The following is a 16,653-nucleotide window of genomic DNA, read 5'->3' on the forward strand; positions in this document are numbered from 1 at the left end:
AGGGGACTCGGGGTTATTCAAACTCACTGTTTAGCGAGCCGCGAATACCACATCTGTACTTCCTACCCAAAGTCCACAAGGACGCCACGAGACCACCGGGGCGGCCGATAGTTTCTGGCTGCGACTCGGTCCTGGAGCCCATTTCCCAATTCGTCGATGTCTTTCTCAAGCCCCTAGTAGTACAGGTGCCATCTTATCTTCGTGACACGATGGACTTCATCAACAAAGTTGAACTAGTTGATTTCGATCCGACCAAACAACTAATGGTGACAATGGATGTTGCGTCACTTTATACGCAAATTCCCCAGCAAGATGGACTCGACGTACTAGAGATATATCTGGAAAAAAGGCCACGACCACACAGAGTTCCCACTGAGCTCATTCTGGCATTTGCAGGACTTGCTCTGAAGAGAAACTACTTTACATTTGAGGATGATTTCTTCTTACAAGTGAAAGGTTCAGCGATGGGCTGCCCGTTTGCTCCTGAGATGGCGATTCTATACATGGGGCAATACGAGGAGAAGTTTGTTTACAACAACAACCCTTTCAAACCACATATCCAGCAATGGCTGCGATATATTGATGACGTCTGGTGCGTCTGGAACGGATCAATAGAGACATTGGAGGCATTTCACATCTGGCTCAACGACCGCAGTCCGGACATCAAGTTCAGTCTCACTCAAAGCTCGAAATCACTACCGTTCCTGGATGTGGAAGTTAAGGCTACCGAGGATGGGCTCGCTTGCTCCCTGTATCAAAAACAGACCGCTAAAAACAATGCTCTACACTTCAAAAGCTACCACCCTAGGAGCCTTAGGAACAACTTGCCCTATGGTCAATTTCTCAGAGTGAGGAGAAATTGCTCAAGAATTCAAGATTATGATATCCACAGCCAAGCTTTGGTTAAAAAACTACAGGAGAGAGGATACCCCAGAAAGCTCCTTAAGCACTCGATGAAGAGGGCAAGATGGACACCTAGGGAGCACCTGCTTGAAAAAAGAGCCAGATTGCCAACCCAACGCATGGTATGTGTATCCACATTTGGACCCCACACACATCCCCTACAAAAGATCATTCGGAATGCATGGCATCTCGTGGAAGAAGCGCTCCCGGATGTAGGTCTACCTTTGTTTGCACTAAAAAAGAATCGCAGCATAGGGCAGTTGATCACCACCACAAGACCACAAAAGAAACGCGACTCTCAAAGTACAATCTTTGGCGCAACTCCAGTGAAGGGACACCGAAAGTGTGGCACCTGCTCGGTGTGCAACCTCACAGTTGAAGGCTCGCTATTCACGGTTGGCAATAAATCGTGGCGACACGATGAACACACGAACTGTAAAACCAAGTATGTTGTCTATGCCATTACATGCCCGTGCCAAAAGGTATACATCGGGAAAACCACCCAAGAAGTCAGGCAAAGAATAGTCCAACACAGGTCTCGAATCAATAACAACATACTCTCTGCTCCGCTAGTAGCTCACTTCTCACAAAACAACCACAGGGCAGATGAATTGAAATGGACTGTATTGTCTCTCATCAAAGCTGGGGGAGGCGGTGATCCTGACCTACGCCTCTCACAGAGGGAAGCCTATCTTATTTTGAAATTTGACACTGCTAATTCGGGTCTGAATGATCTATCTGAATCGAGCAATCTTTGACTCCCTTGAGACATCTTGGACAAACCCCTCCTTGGTGGGACCTGAGCCACAACACAGTGAAGCTGGAGCTAAATCTGACTTCCAACATGCAAATTCCCCCCGGGCGGTATCCATGTCCGTCACCAGTTCGGTTCTGATCTGTTCCAATCAGTTTTAACATGTCTCCTACGGGGCGACACCGGGCTTCTTGCAGTCAGTTTTTGAGGATACTCGTACAGGCACTACATGTCCCAGAAATCTAGCGGGCACACGTGATCGGTATTGGCCCCTTTAAACAAACAACATGATCGCGCGGCGCTTACATGCCGAATGCAGAACGCCACCAGTGTTTGAGAAACGGACCATTTTTTGGCAGCCTTAATTTCAAGTAAGTTGGGCTGTAACATTGTGCGCTGTGCGCGTCTTGGTCGGGGCGAGAACGGATGCGGAATTTGACATCAGGCTCCCGTATCTTTTTCAGAAGCACCGACCGCGCTGAATAATACATCCAAGCGGAGGCGTCACCATGCCGCAGGGCGGCTCGCTAAACAGTGAGTTTGAATAACCCCGAGTCCCCTAGCAAATTACTAACTTGGCAAACCGTTTTGTAACCACAGCTGGGCCACATAGGTCTATAAAAGTTGAACTATTGCATTTCTAATCGTTTCAGAGCAGCGCCAGTGGTGACCCGCCCCTTCAATTAAATACCAGCGCTGTGAAGCTTCCCAGCAGCCCTGATAAGTTTTTTCCTATTCTGTCAAACAGGTAGGCGCCCTATACACTTTGTGCTAATGTACCAATGTACGTGTCAAATCTTGGTATTGATTTTCCCTTCAGTCTGGTTCCAGAACCACGACAGTTGAAGGGTGTTCCAACTAGTCTGCAGTATCTTTCTGACCGCTTACCCGGCCCGTCCATACCATCTTGGATTACAAGTGATACGCAACGGTCACTTACAGGTACCATTGCACTCTGCTTTGAAAGCTTGGTTATGAGTTTGAGTTTAGCTTACAATTGTCAATAACATTTACACTTAGTTTGTTTCATCATTATTTACAGTTCTGGCCTCACCCAGTCCGTGTCCTGAGGAGAACCCTTACTAGCGTTGAGGTTCGAAACGCGTTGACACTGAGCCTCGGAGAAATAGTTCGGATGCCGCAAGGACGATTGACATTTATATAGCGATATCCCTTGCGTTGTAACCCTGTGAATTTAATTTGGTTTTTCCATATCCTTGGCTCAGCCAGACAGGCAGGCAGTTCTCTTTGACCAGAGGTCTGCTTGTCTTTTTGTATCCAATAGAAAGGACTGGTTTCTAATGTTTTAAGTTGATATTGTTTGGTGTTATTCGTGCCACTGTATAGTATTTAATTGTTGATTGTGTATAGCACTTGTATATATCTTTGCACAATTGTCATTTTTTGCATGTTTATTTTCACTGTCTGACGACTGTTTGCTTGATGACATATTTCAAGTATTTAAATGTTTCCTAAAAAAAATATGAAAAGCTAAAATAAAATAGAGAACCATTCAGGATTGATGTGCTGTTTGGTACTATAAGTAGCTAAATAAATCTGTCTGGCTCCCCTTTTTTCGCTTTGCATAGTCCAGTGGTCCAAGCCAGTTCAGAAACAGGGCCCAAACCTTGGTAGATACATTGTGTCTTAAGCACTCCCTTTACACAGGGTAATAGGGGCGGAGATTGCTGGCTAACAGATTAAGGGCGCAGAGACAGGCCTCGAACATACCCACAATTTTGGACGCCCAAGAGCAGACCAGGACATCACAGAAGCATTCCGGCAATATTATGCGACCCTATCTGGGGCACAAAAACTTCCTGATGATTGCCCTATCCTATATCTACATCGAGTCAAGACAGCCAAATTAATGCCCACGCAAGCAGAAGACCTTGACTTACTGATTAAGTTAGAAGAGGTTATTTCAGCTATCTCTAAATTAAACTGCTTAAATGCCCAGGCCCCGACGGTTTCTCTAAGTCATTTTATAGTGGAGAAGTGTGGCTCCATGGTTAGAGCGGCAGACCCTGATGCAGAGGTCTGGCCCGGGACCAGGGTTCAATTCCCGCCTCGGCGGGTCTTGGGCTCAATTTCCTCGGACCTGATCATTCTCGCCTCGGTGCCTATTCTAATCATGGGTCCCACTCTGCAACTCTGGGCAATAGCTTGCTTAATCTCCACAACGGCCCCAACAGCGCTGGGATGCCTGGCTTCACCTTGGGGGTGCCCAGGAGTGGACATTTCACAGGGAAAAGCCAGGAAGGGTTCCACAGCGGTATGCGTTACAGCGCCAGGACACCCAAGGGTATTAGTGCGCTTTACAAGTACAAATTACATTACAAATTACATATAAAACATTTTGCAATATACTAGCCCCGATTTTGGTGAGGGTATATAACGCAGTTGGGACCTCCCCACCCATACCGTCCACGATGCTGGAGGCATTGGTTACAGTCATACCAAATCCGGGTAAAGATAAGCGACAATGTGCGTCCTATCGCCCTATCGCATTTCTTAAGGTGGACCTTAAATTGTTCACTGGGATATTGGCGCGGCAACTTTCCCCCTGTCTCCCGGGATTGCTAGATCCAGACCAGTCTGACTTTGTACCGGGATGTCAGTGCTTTGATAATACTAAACGTCTCTTGCCCATTATAGATAAAGCTGAGCGGTTTGAGACAGAGCGCATGGTCCTCTTTATAGACCCCGAGAAAGCGTTTGACAGAGTGCACTGGCCTTACATTACAGCGACCATGCAGCACTTTGGTCTGTCAGAGAGCTTCATTAATTAGGTCCTCAGCAGTTATACTAAGCCCACTGCCTCTATTCATGTGAACGGCCTTACCTCGAAACCCTTCCCTATTTAACAAGGAACAAGAAAAGAATTTCGCCACTTTCATTTGCCCTTTACACAGAGTCTATGGCCCAAAAGTCTGAGACAATCCATTGATACCTGGAGTAATGTTTGGAGGTGAGGAACATAAGATCAGCCTTTATGTGGACAATGTGGTCGCCACCTTAGAAAACCCCAGAGATTCTTTACCTGCCCTTATGACGGATCTGGACGATTTCAGACAGGCCTCGGGATTCAAAGTCAACATCCATAAGTCCCAGGTCCTTGACTTGCCCCTCTCTCTGGACACATTAGAGTTACTTAAATGCACTCACCTGCTCCAATGGGCTGAAGAGGCCATTGCCTACTTGGGTATTCAACTCACGTCTAGCATACAACGCACCACCTCCTTGAATTACACAAAATGATTACGACATATACGGGACTGTCTTCACAAATGAAGCCCACACTCACTATCCTTGTTAGGCGGCATAGCAGCAGTTCAGAAGACAATTTTTACCAAAGATAATATTTTGTTCCGGATCCTACCACAGGCCCCTCCATCAGGAGTATTGCATTCCATGCAACGTGATCTAGAGCGGATACATTTGGCGTGACCAACGCCTAGGCTGCACAGGGAACTATGTTACAGGCCCCCAGATGAGGGAGGTCTGGGGATCCAACACCTGCAGGCCTATTATCGGGTAGTACAACTGAGGCCCCTAGTAGAATAATCAAGGCCGGTATCGGAAAGCACTGGCTGTTCATTGATAGATCCCTAGCCAGACAGCCTTCATGGGGAGTTCCCATTCGTACAAAATCAAAGCAGCCGCACATATTATACTTATCAATGGTCCCGCACTTAACACTTTCAGCCTGGGATAGAGTGGCTACAACTCAGGGACTTACGATATTTCCCTCCCCTATCACCCCTATTGTACCCAACCCTGCGTTCACCCCTGGTCTTGAAACAACTGTATTTGATCAATGGATTAGAGAAGGCCGGCTGTCCATAGGGCATTTCTTTGCTGTAGAGGGGCCCTTATTGTTTACTGATGTCCGCACACAACAGAACATCCCAGAGGCAGAACGTTTTCACTTTCAACAAATTCGGCACTGGGTTATGCAGACAGAAGTTCAGGAAAAGGCACAAAAGGCTCTTACACCTTTTGAGAAATGGTAAGTGACGAAGAACACAGATTCACGTCTGATGACAGAACTCTATAGTTTTAGACAAATCCCCGGGACAGATAATTCACCTGGGCAGCTAGGTGGGAGGGGGACTGGAAGGACGCTCTTGCAGAAAGAGTGGTCAGACATATATTATAGGGCCCGACACACTGCACATAGTGTGGCGAGCATAGAAACAGCAACGAAAATTGCAGTCTATTGGTACCTCACTCCACCAAGGCTTCATAGAGGTAACCCGACTCAATCCCCTCAATGTTGGAGAGCATGTGGCTTGTTGGCAACTTTAACTCACTTACTAAGGGAATGCCCTCAAATATCAGATTACTTGTCGTAAGTGTTAGATGATATTGATACCCACTTCGACACTCAGCACCCTCGTTTCCCAGTCTGTACTTTGCTGGGACTTTCGAATCCCCTCACCTTCCCACTTCCATCACAGAGGGGTTGACACATTGCATTAGCGTTCGGAGCAGCCCTCCAAAACATCCTGTCTCACTGGGGCAAGACCACCTCTCCCACACACCTGGGTTGGCTCCACAGGCTCTGGCGAATCTTTGGCATGGGGAGAATCTCTCTCTAAGTCAGAGGCCTCATTTCAGACCTCTGGAAACCTTCCCTGTTGCTCTTATCCTCGGAATTTAAAGAACTTTCGTGCCCAATGTATTTGAGACTATTGCGTCTAACAGAACTGCCTCACACAACACCACAAGAAGAAGAGACACACCAGAGGTTACAGTTCACAACAGGTTAGAGGTTGCTAACCGGGAGTAGGTCTGGGAACATATGTGATGGAGTTCCATATTACAGAGGGAGGAGGAGGAGAGAGCGGCGTACTGGATTTGTTGCGGGAGCAGTCCCGAAAGCTTCTCAAGGTCCGGCAGTCGGCTCCACGCCGTTCGAGGTCCCGGTTGCATCGGAGGTGGAGGGACCAGTCGTGGAGTCATCGTCATTCTTCTCCCAAGTCTTTGCACTCGGGGTCAGGTAAGTCGAAGCACAAGAAGAAGTTGAAGAAGCATTGTCGCTCTTTGACTTCTCCCTGTCCGACGAGGGATGCGGGTGGTGCCCCTCCTGCCCCTCCGTGTGCAGAGACCGAAGGGTCGCCTCCGGGTTCCCTCCCTTCCCGGTACCCGGAGCAACCCCTGCCCAACTTCGCCAATTTTGCGAAGCAATGCATGCCATATTTGGGCAGCCCGACTCCGCTGGCGCGCCTTTGGGCCCCGCAGACTCGGCTCAGGGCCCTGGGCCTTAGACGCTGGCGACTCCATCATTGGCACCGCAGGGTCCCTTTGGATCCAGGCCTGGATCCAGATCGGCACTGGTCGACCTCATTACACCACCCCGGCAACGATTCTACCTGCAACACGTCCGCAGCCGATGGCGGTTGTGTCCCCAGCCGACACCGGTTGTGTCCCCAGCTGGCGTCGACCCGGCCTCCATCCCTATGTAGACACGGACCGGTGTCGACCGACGCCGGATCCGGCGCCAATGGCTACTTTGTGCCCTTGTTCTACCCCGGCTCTTTTACACCAGATTGGCAGTCAGAGGAGGGTGAGGAGGACTGGGGGGGGTCTGGAGACCCTTTAACTGACCAGTTGGGCTAAGAACTGGATTGGAGAGAAGAACTGGGGGCAGCCAGTGGTCTGGATGCCTCACAAGACCTTGGCATGTTGTCTCTTCCTACCGTGGCTACGGAGGAGGGAGCATCTTACGCAGTGGTGTTGTGTAGGTCAGCCGAAGCTCTCAGCCTCGAGCTACCTACGATGACAGTCAGGTCTAACTTCGTGACAGAGGTGCTTCAACCGGCAACGAGCTCTTCGGAGCCCCTGCTGCTGTGTAATGAAGCCCTAACAGACACCCTTTTGGGCACCTGGTCCAGGCCCAACACAGGATAGGTTGATTGCCCGACGCCACCGCCCGGCTCCGGTCGACCCCACTTTCCTCTCCCAACACCCCACCCCTGTGATCTTGGTGGTCCAAGCCTCCACCTCCAAAGGCCTATTCCCTAATGCACCACCTGATAGGGAATCCAAAAAAGCTGGACCATCTTGGAAAGAAGATGTTTTCTTCCTCCAGCTTGGGACTGCGGTCGGTAAACATTGCATGCCTGTTGGGCTGTTACACCCACTCCGTGTGGGATATGGTGGCGCAAGAGCTGCCCCAGTGCCCGGAGGAGGCCCGGGTGGTACTCTCCCGTGCAGTTGCCGAAGGGAGAAACGCAGCAAAGTTTACCATCTGATGTGGGCCGGATACCGCTGACTCACTAGGCAGAACAATTTCCACGTTGGTAGCCCTTCGACGCTACGCCTGGTTGAGGTTGACTGGTTTTTCAGGGGATGTCTAATCCACTGTTATGGACATGCCCTTTGATGACCGTCGCCTATTGGGTGACAAGGCAGACAACGCGCAAGAGCGCTTTAAGGACTCTTGGCTACGGCCAGGTCCTTGAGCCTCTCCATCACCCGCCCTGCGCAGTCTGCTTTTCACCCCACCATGTCCCGCCCAGAGCCACAGGCTGACACAAGCTGTTCAGCCCCTGTGCGGCGTGGTTGTGGGAACCACCAACGTGGTTCTGGGGGCCAGCTGGCGGGCCAGTCCAACACAGCCCTCTCTGCAGCCGGTGGGTTTTGCAAATAGTCCAAAGGGGCTACTTCCTTCCCTTCAAGACTACCCCTCCATCCATGCAACCTCAGTACCATCCCATGTGGGGGTTCACCTGGCCCTTCTCCAACAGGAAGTTTCGGCTCTCTTGGCCAGGGGCACCATTGTGTGAGTTCCTGTCCCAGAAGTAGGTTGTTGTTGCTATTCCCACTACTTTCGGGTGCCCAAGAAGGACAGAGGCCTACATCCTATCTTGGATCTCAGGAATGTCAACTACTTCTTGCGGAAGGAGAATTTCAAAATGTTGATGCTAGCTCAGGTCCAGTCTGCCCTTGACCCTGGAGACTGGATGGTGGCGTTGGACTTGCAGGACGCTTATTTTCACATCCCCGTCCTGCCGGCCTACCAGCGTTACCTGCAGTTCACGGTAGGCCACGAGCACTTTCAGCTTACCGTGCTTACCAGCTTACTGTGCTCCCCTTTGGCTTTACCAACGCTCTTAGGTGTTCACGAAAAGTGATTGCGGTGGTCGCAGCTCATCTATGCAGATCAGGGGTTCCAGTCTTCCCCAGTCTTCCTCCATCTCAACGACTGGCTGTTGAAGGCGGGCTCACACCAGGCTGTCGTCTCCCACCTCCAGACTACGGCTGACTTCCTGCATTCGCTGGGGTTCCCTGTCAATGTGCCTAAGTCACACCTGACTCCCGCTCAGAAGCTCCTCTTTATCGGAGCGATTCTGGACACAACGCAGTTTTAGGTTTATCCTCCCGAACACCAAGCCCGGGATATTTGGGCTATGATTCTGATCTTTCAGCCTCTGTCCCGGGTTTTTGTCAGAATGACCCTGCGGTTGCTGGTCCTCATGGCCTCCTGCATCCTGCTGGTGGATCATGCCAGGTGGCATATGAGGTCTCTGCAGTGCGACCTGAAGTTCCAGTGGGCACAGCATCATGGGAATCTGTCCGATTGCATCCAAATCTCAAAGGGCACTGCACGTCAATTGTAGTGGTGACTAACAAACAGGGATTGGGTCAACAGCAGATCCCTCTCCCTTCCCCAACCAGGGTTCACAGTGAGGACAGATGCATCACTGCTAGGGTGGAGCGGCCACATGTGACAAGCGGAGATTAGAGGCCTCTGGTCTCCATCAGAGTCCGGGCCCCACATCAACCTTCTGGAGCTTTGGGCGATCCGTCTTACACTAAAAGCATTCCTTCCCTGTGTCCAGGGAAGAGTGGTGGAGGTGTTCACAGACAACACCACCGCCATGTGGTACTGCAACAAACAGGGCGGGGTGGGGTCGTGTACCCTATGTCAAGAGGATCTCTGTCTCTGGACATGGTTGGAACATCAGGGCATATCCCTGGTGGTTCAATACCTGGCAGGTTCACTGAACGCCAGGGCGTACAAACTCAGCCGCAGGTGCATGATGGTTCACAAATGGCGTCTTCACTCGGTAGTGGCCCAATGTCTCTTTCAGTAGTGGTGAGAGCCTTGGTTAGATCTATTTGCCACCGAAGATAATGCACAATGTCAGCAGTTCTGCGTGTTGGAAGTTCAAAGGCGGCACTCACTAGGCAGCGCTTTTCGTTGCGTGTGGAGTTGTGGTCTTCTATACGCCTTTCTGCCTACACCATTTCTGCCCAGAGTGCTGAAGAAGATCAAGCGCGACCGGGCCCAATTCATCCTTTTAGCTCTGGATTGGGCAAGAAGAGTCTGGTATACCAAGCTATTGCACATGGACATCGATCCTCCGATCCGACTGCCTCTTCGGGAGGATCTTCTATCGCAGAAGCAAGGGACGGTCCTCCACCCTAACCTGTCCAGCCTCTACCTCCTTGCGTGGAGATTGAGCAGCGACAGTTTACAGCTTTCTGCCTTCCTCCCTAAGTCTGTGATGTAATCTTGGTAGCCACTCGTTCCTCTACTAAGACTGTATACACCTGCAGATGGAACAAATTAATGGCATAGTGCGCAGCAAAGGCTGTGGATCCTCTTTTCGCCTCTCTTTCAGAGGTTCTTTTGTTCCTTCTTTCTTTGGCCCAGCAGGGCTCTGCTCTGGGCACTCTTAACGGCTATCTCTCAGCCATTTCAGACTTTCTTAGGCTTCCTGATCAGCCTTTTCTTTTCAAGTCTACTGTTGTAAATCGATTCCTTAAGGACATTACTCATCTATTTCCTCATGTTCCCTTCGAAATGCCTCAGTGGGACTTGAACTTGGTTCTTACATATCTTAATTTGTGCTCCCTTTGAGCCGCTACATAACCGTCCTCTCAGGCTTCTGGCTTTGAAAACTGCCTTACTGGTGGCCATCACCTCTGCACGCAGGGTGAGTGAACTCCAAGCTCTTCCTTCCAAGCCTCCCTTTCTTGCTGTTCATCCGGACAAGGTCGTGCTCAGAACTAGACCTTCCTTTCTGCCCACCTTCTATCCACCTCCGCGTCCTTCAAAGGAGGAAGAGAGGCTCCTCTCTCTGGATCGAAAACATGTGCTTTCTTTCTATTTGGATCGCACCAAACAATTCCGGGTGGATGACCAGCACTTTGTTCTCTACATGGGCGCCAAGAAGACCATCTCCAGGTGGGTCGTTTTGTGCATCAAAGCTTTCTATTCTTTGGCAAAGAAGGAGCTGCCAGTGGGACTGCATGCCCACTCCACCCGGGCGACGGCAGCTACCACTGCTTTGGGATGGGGAAACCCCCTTAATGACATTTGTCAGGCAGCTACGTGGGCATCTCTGCGCATGTTCACCAAACACTACTGACTGGACAGCCAAGTCGGGAGAGATGGCTTCTTTTACCGTTCTATTTTCCTGGACTTTCTGGTGTGAACTTAATTAGCAGACCCACCTCCGGGGTTGGTATTTCTGGGGTATCTATTCTATGGTAAGGAATCTATAACTAATTGTCTCTTTCAGATGAACAAGTTACTTACCTTTGGTAACGATATATTTGTAAGAGACATATATTAGGTATAGATTCCTTACCGCCCCGCCCATCCTCCCCTTCTGCAAACTGATTTCTAGGGTTAAGGACTTCCTTTCAGGGCCCTAATTTTGTGCACCAGTGGTCAGTGTCTTGCATGGCTCTGCACTTCTGGCATGGAATGTTGTGTAAAAGAACTGAGGTCCGCGCGCAAGGTCGCCGTCTAAGTAGCTACTGCAACGTCATCCAGGCGACTACGCTGCCAAAGACGAACGCGGAGCTGACCGACACCACCTTTCGACGTGCATGGGTACTGCTGATGAAAAATTCCCTGGATCCAGTCTTACGCCTAGGGTTAATTCTCAGGTAAGGAATCTATAACTAATCTATCTCTCTTACAGATATATTGTTACCGAAGTTAAGTAACTTGTTCAATAGCACTAATACACAGTGAGCCCCGTAGGGGACCAAAGCATATACTAGATAAGTGGAATAAGAACCACAACTCGAGTCAAGACAATGTTGAGAGGATGCAGATTTGCTGGGATTCCAAGGAACCACCCAAGGTGAGTAGATAGGGATGCCACGGAGGACAGGTGCAGTGTGGGAACACGACCACATGCTCTGTACAATTCTATGGGAGAGTCGCAGTTGAAGTTTTAGAGTTTAAGGACCCTTCCCGGTGGACTTCAAAGAAACCCTGTGGAAGACAGAAGACTGGAGAGCCACCCCACCTGTGGATACCAAGGTACCCAAGTTACCTAGCCCAGGGAAGCCAGGTGCATAGGTCTGAAGTTGCTTTGGAAACCACCAACGAACACAGTGGAGGACTTCGAAGAAGAGCCGCTGCTGGAAGGAAGAACAGGGTCCGTTGGAATCCAAAGGTGGATTCTTGTTGAAGAGTACCTGAAAGCAGAGGGGACAGAGTCTGGGTCTCTTAGGAGTAACCATTGGCTCAGTAGATGAATGCCCACCGATGGCGGGTGCTTCAGGTGCGTTGATCGAGTTCTTGACTTAGCAGCCACAGGCACCAGGAGAAATTGAGGACGACCAGGAGCTGTCCTACGAAGGATGTCAAGCCTTGGCAACTGCAACCGACACAAAAGGTCAAGGATGTGTATGATTCGGACCAGCAAGATGGAGGAGACTCACCACAGCAACCTCGAGCGATTTCACCAAAAAAAAGCCCATGGAGCACTCTGTGCAAGGAGACCAAAGCTCTTGGTAGCCAATGGTGCCAGAGGTTGGGGCTACTCGGAGCCCAGTGCACTTGTTTGGAAAATGCCAACAAGCATATGCACCTGCAAATGTATGCGGTGCACAGGAGTTCTGGTATTGCAGCCCCTACGAGCGATTCTGACCTCAAACTTAGTGAGAGCGTAGCTCAGACGTCGAGAGACATAGAAACCCACTTCCTATGTTGCTGGACCCTTTGGAGTTCGGGATCAGCAGACCAGTCAGCAGTGTTGAGGTGCCTGCGAATGCAGGTGAGTGACTCATTCACTCCAAGGGAGATATCTTCGGTTGTCTTTGATGCTCCACAGGGCCTGCACGGATCCTGGATAGTGCACGGGCACAGGTGATGTTACAGACTGAGAGGGAGATGAAGTCTGGCCCAAATGAAGTCCAGTCTGTCAAGACGGTCAAAGTTCAGTGATTCTGGTTCAGAATCTTTTCCAAGTTGAATCTAGGGTCCTACAGCCAGGTAAGCCCTTATGTACCCATGGAAGAGAGTTGGCAAGATTCAGGGGACCCTCCCAGGGGAGGGCCTGGACAGTGGGGAGGTTACTCCCATGTCCTTTGTCCAGTTTCTCACAAAAGAATGGGAACCAACAGCCCCCACAACTGGCATGAACTGGACTATGCACAGGGACACCAAATGTGCCCCTCATGCAGACTTTCAGTTGCTGGCAAACGCACCCACCCAGCTTTAATACACTAAATCCCGTCTGGGAGTTGGTCACACCTCCCTGTGACAGAATGCCTATTGTTCTGCCTTCCCCTGCTCGAGCTTGTCTCAGCAGCAGGAGGGCAGAATTGTGTCTCTGGTCGGCAGAAACCATTTTGTGCTCTCTGGAACTAGTAGGGTGGTACCGGGAACACCAGCGACCCCACAAAGCTCGCTTCTGAGGGGTGGAATCATACCTTCCACGCCTGTTTCCGTTGTGGGGGTATGATTCCAACATGTTTGATACCAAACACAATAGAGTTAGTTTCAGCCGTTTTAGAGTTGGTCATCACGCGGTTGCATAATGCCACCCTATATGTCGTAAATGGGTGCCTCACTGAGAGTCCGGGAGAATAGACTCTGTAGGCTGCAGGGGTGTTATACTCATGCAGTAGCACCCCCTCACTTAGAACCAAGCACCCTGCCCTCAGGATTGTAAAGGCCTGCTAGAGGGTGACTTATAGGTATTAAGTGCAGTGGCTCTTAGATATGGTTAATCTATATCTTAATTAAGTGATGCATGCACCAACTTACACAGGCTGCAATGGCAGGCCTGTAGGTTCCATTTTGCATGGCCTCTCATGGGTGGCATAATACATGCTTCAGCCCATGGGAGGCCTCTGGGGTACCTATGCCCTGGGTACATATGTACCTCATACAAGGGACTGACAAGGTTACCCTAGTATCCAATCTGGAGTGTGCCAAAGTACATAGCATAACAGTTTAAGGAGAAAGCAGATGCACTGGGGTCCTGATTAGCACGATCCCAATCCGACGAGTCAAAAACGGTATTACATCCAGCAAAAAGTGGGGGTAACCATAAGAAGCTGATCCTACACTCCTACATTTATCCTGCGGAGATGTTTCTAACATTTGAGGAGGCTAAAGAGAATGTTGGTGCCACTGCAGGTCGATTTCTACAGTTTGCTAAATTGGCGTGCACAGCTAGGGAGATCTGGACAGATTTCCCGGACGCACCGCTCTTTTCACAAACACTGGAGGTGTTATTGGAGGAAGGATTGAGGTGACAACTGTTTTTCTGTGTTTATCAGGCGCTGGTGGCAGATCGACTACTGATGTTACTTAAAGCACAGCAAGCCTGGGATTGAGACTTGCAAAATCCCTTGACGGACAATTAATGGACACAAGCATACACCCAAGTCCAGAAGGTAGCCAGAAACGCCAGATTTAAGCTCACACACTTCCACTATCTTCACTGAATCTATCTGACGCCTGATAGACTGCACAAAATATATCATACTAGACCATTGACGTGTCCATAATTTAAAGAACATGGCGCTACATTTCTCCACATGACATGGGCGTGCAGAGCTTTAACAGAATACTGAGAGGAGGTGGTCGAGAAACTTGTAAGAGTGACTGTGGTGCGCATCCAATTCCCAGTCCACCATTGCCTGCTGGGCACGATATCTAAATCCAACGGGGTAATATGCAATTTACATTTGTAGAATCCTCACAAACACTGTATTGTGATACGATGGTTATCCAGTACTGGACACACGGCTGCATGCAGCTTTGGGACATGCTGGAGTGGGCCCTAGCAGAAAAACCACACCACTAACAGATATGAACGGAAGAGAAGGTCGTAAGATTACCTCAGAGACTGGGCAGACATGATGAGCCAATTAGCAGGTGATAAGAAAATGGCGAAGGGCAGCCGGGACCAGCGGGTAGGAGGGGAGCTGGAGCAGGGGACTTGAGCAGGATGCCAGAATGCACATTGAGATCTTAGCTGGCACGGGCGATGCTGCCTGGGGAGCTGGGATGGAGAAACACTATTTGTATTGTCAGTGTCTCTGTAATGGCACTGCTGTCCGTAGCTGTTCCTAACGTGTGCTTGGGTTAAATTTGCGCTGTACGTTTCTTCAGAAAATAGTTAAAATAAACATGATTTTAAAAAATGAAATGTTTCGAGATAGCTTCTTTCAGCATGTTCCATTTGATACATTATAGCTACTCCAACTAGGATTCCAACAGAGACCGGCACCCCACCAAGGCAAACTTTGTCATCTCATGAGAAAACGGCACAAAGAAGGTCATCAGTCAGCAGCCAGGTAAAATGATCGTTGTATCAACAGTTTACTTTTTAGATTCTAATAAAATATTGTTGTCACTTACTGGATAATCTCTGCCAGGTATTTGGCCTATGATGCTTGATGCATTAGAATTAGATTGTGTGTGTAATCTGTGGGAAGGTGGAGTATTGTGTGGTGAATCTGGTTAGTCTTTACCATGGAATACTCTTGAATATGGTCCAGCATGGGCAGCCAGAGCACAGGAAAGGCTTGGGCAACCAGGCCAGCAACGTCTAAGGTAGCCACCAGGGTGAATGTCACATCCTCTTCGACACAAGATTCATGTCAGGGGCGATGAGGCACATTGTTTGATACCAAACCTGACATATTTAGACAATACCATAATGGAGCTGTCAACCTTGAACCGCGGGTTTTCCCAGATGGCCGGCTATGTTATCCCACTGGACTGTCTCACTTATAGTGTCCTTAAATGGAAAGACCACCAAGGGACATATAAGCCTTCAATTACATGTTCACACCTTTAATATAATGCACCTGCCTCCTGCGCTTAGGAGGCCTTCCTAATGGATAACTGGCATATATTAAAAATGGTACATTTGCAACACATGGTGAGGGCAAAGCCCAGTTTGAGCTGTTTGCACTGCTCCTGCAGTCTGTAATGGGAGGTATATTGCCACTTGTTTACATTGGTCACTTTGGGTGGCACAAACTGTTTCAGCCCTGGTGACCAGGGGTCAAAGAAAAAAACCTCAGAAAACTGGCCTAGGACTTGCCTGAAGTCAGCCTGCTGTTGGTCAGTCAGATAGCCTGATAAAACAACACCATCTACTGAACCATGTTTTGGGTTGTTTGACAGTAGGTCAGGGAGAGGAGTTCACTTTCCTCCTTCTGGCCTCCATCAGTGACCATGAGCATGATCATGTCTGCTCTGTCTTTGTGTGACTTGAGGTGATTTACATGGAGGACTGTATGAGGACTCTTAGGGGTACCTAAGTCTACCAAGTAGGTGACTTTACTTTTCTTTTCCAAAATAGGATAAGGCTTAGTCCACTTGTCCTGAAGGGCACTGGGAGCCACAGGCTGACACCCATACCATCTGACCTGATTGGTACTCAACCAGTGCTGACATTTGGACATACCAGTGCTTGATAAGCTCCTGGCGGCCTCCAAATGTTTGTTCTCTTTTGCTTTCAGCCATATGTGAATACAGGCCCAGTACAGGGTCCACTACCACTAGAACAAATCTGTTCCTGGAAGCAATTTAAGGGTCAAGGGCCCTACCATGTCAAAGGGAGTCCCAACCACTGGAAGTGGAATTAAGGGAGAATTTGTTGTGTCCCTGTCTTGACACTGGCTTTACAGGTGACACAGGAGCGACACAACCCCTTCACTTTTTCAGACATATGGGGCCACAGGCCTCGAAAAATTGCCTCGCCCACTCGCAA

The 16,653-nt window shown here is 49.5% G+C and overlaps 1 protein-coding gene across 4 annotated transcripts in view; it reads left to right on the plus strand.

Moving 5' to 3' along the window:
• The window catches only part of CLOCK (clock circadian regulator), a 1,757,788-nt gene that overhangs the window by 1,465,939 nt on the left and 275,196 nt on the right, over nt 1-16,653 (plus strand). For all 4 annotated transcript variants that reach the window (XM_078678181.1, XM_078678183.1, XM_078678184.1 and 1 more), the window contains one exon: nt 15,126-15,226. In XM_078678181.1, coding sequence (XP_078534307.1) covers nt 15,126-15,226 — 101 coding nt within the window. The remainder of the gene's footprint in view (nt 1-15,125; nt 15,227-16,653) is intronic.

Source organism: Lissotriton helveticus, chromosome 2_2, assembly GCF_964261635.1.
Source record: "Lissotriton helveticus chromosome 2_2, aLisHel1.1, whole genome shotgun sequence".
Classification (NCBI taxonomy): domain Eukaryota; kingdom Metazoa; phylum Chordata; class Amphibia; order Caudata; family Salamandridae; genus Lissotriton; species Lissotriton helveticus.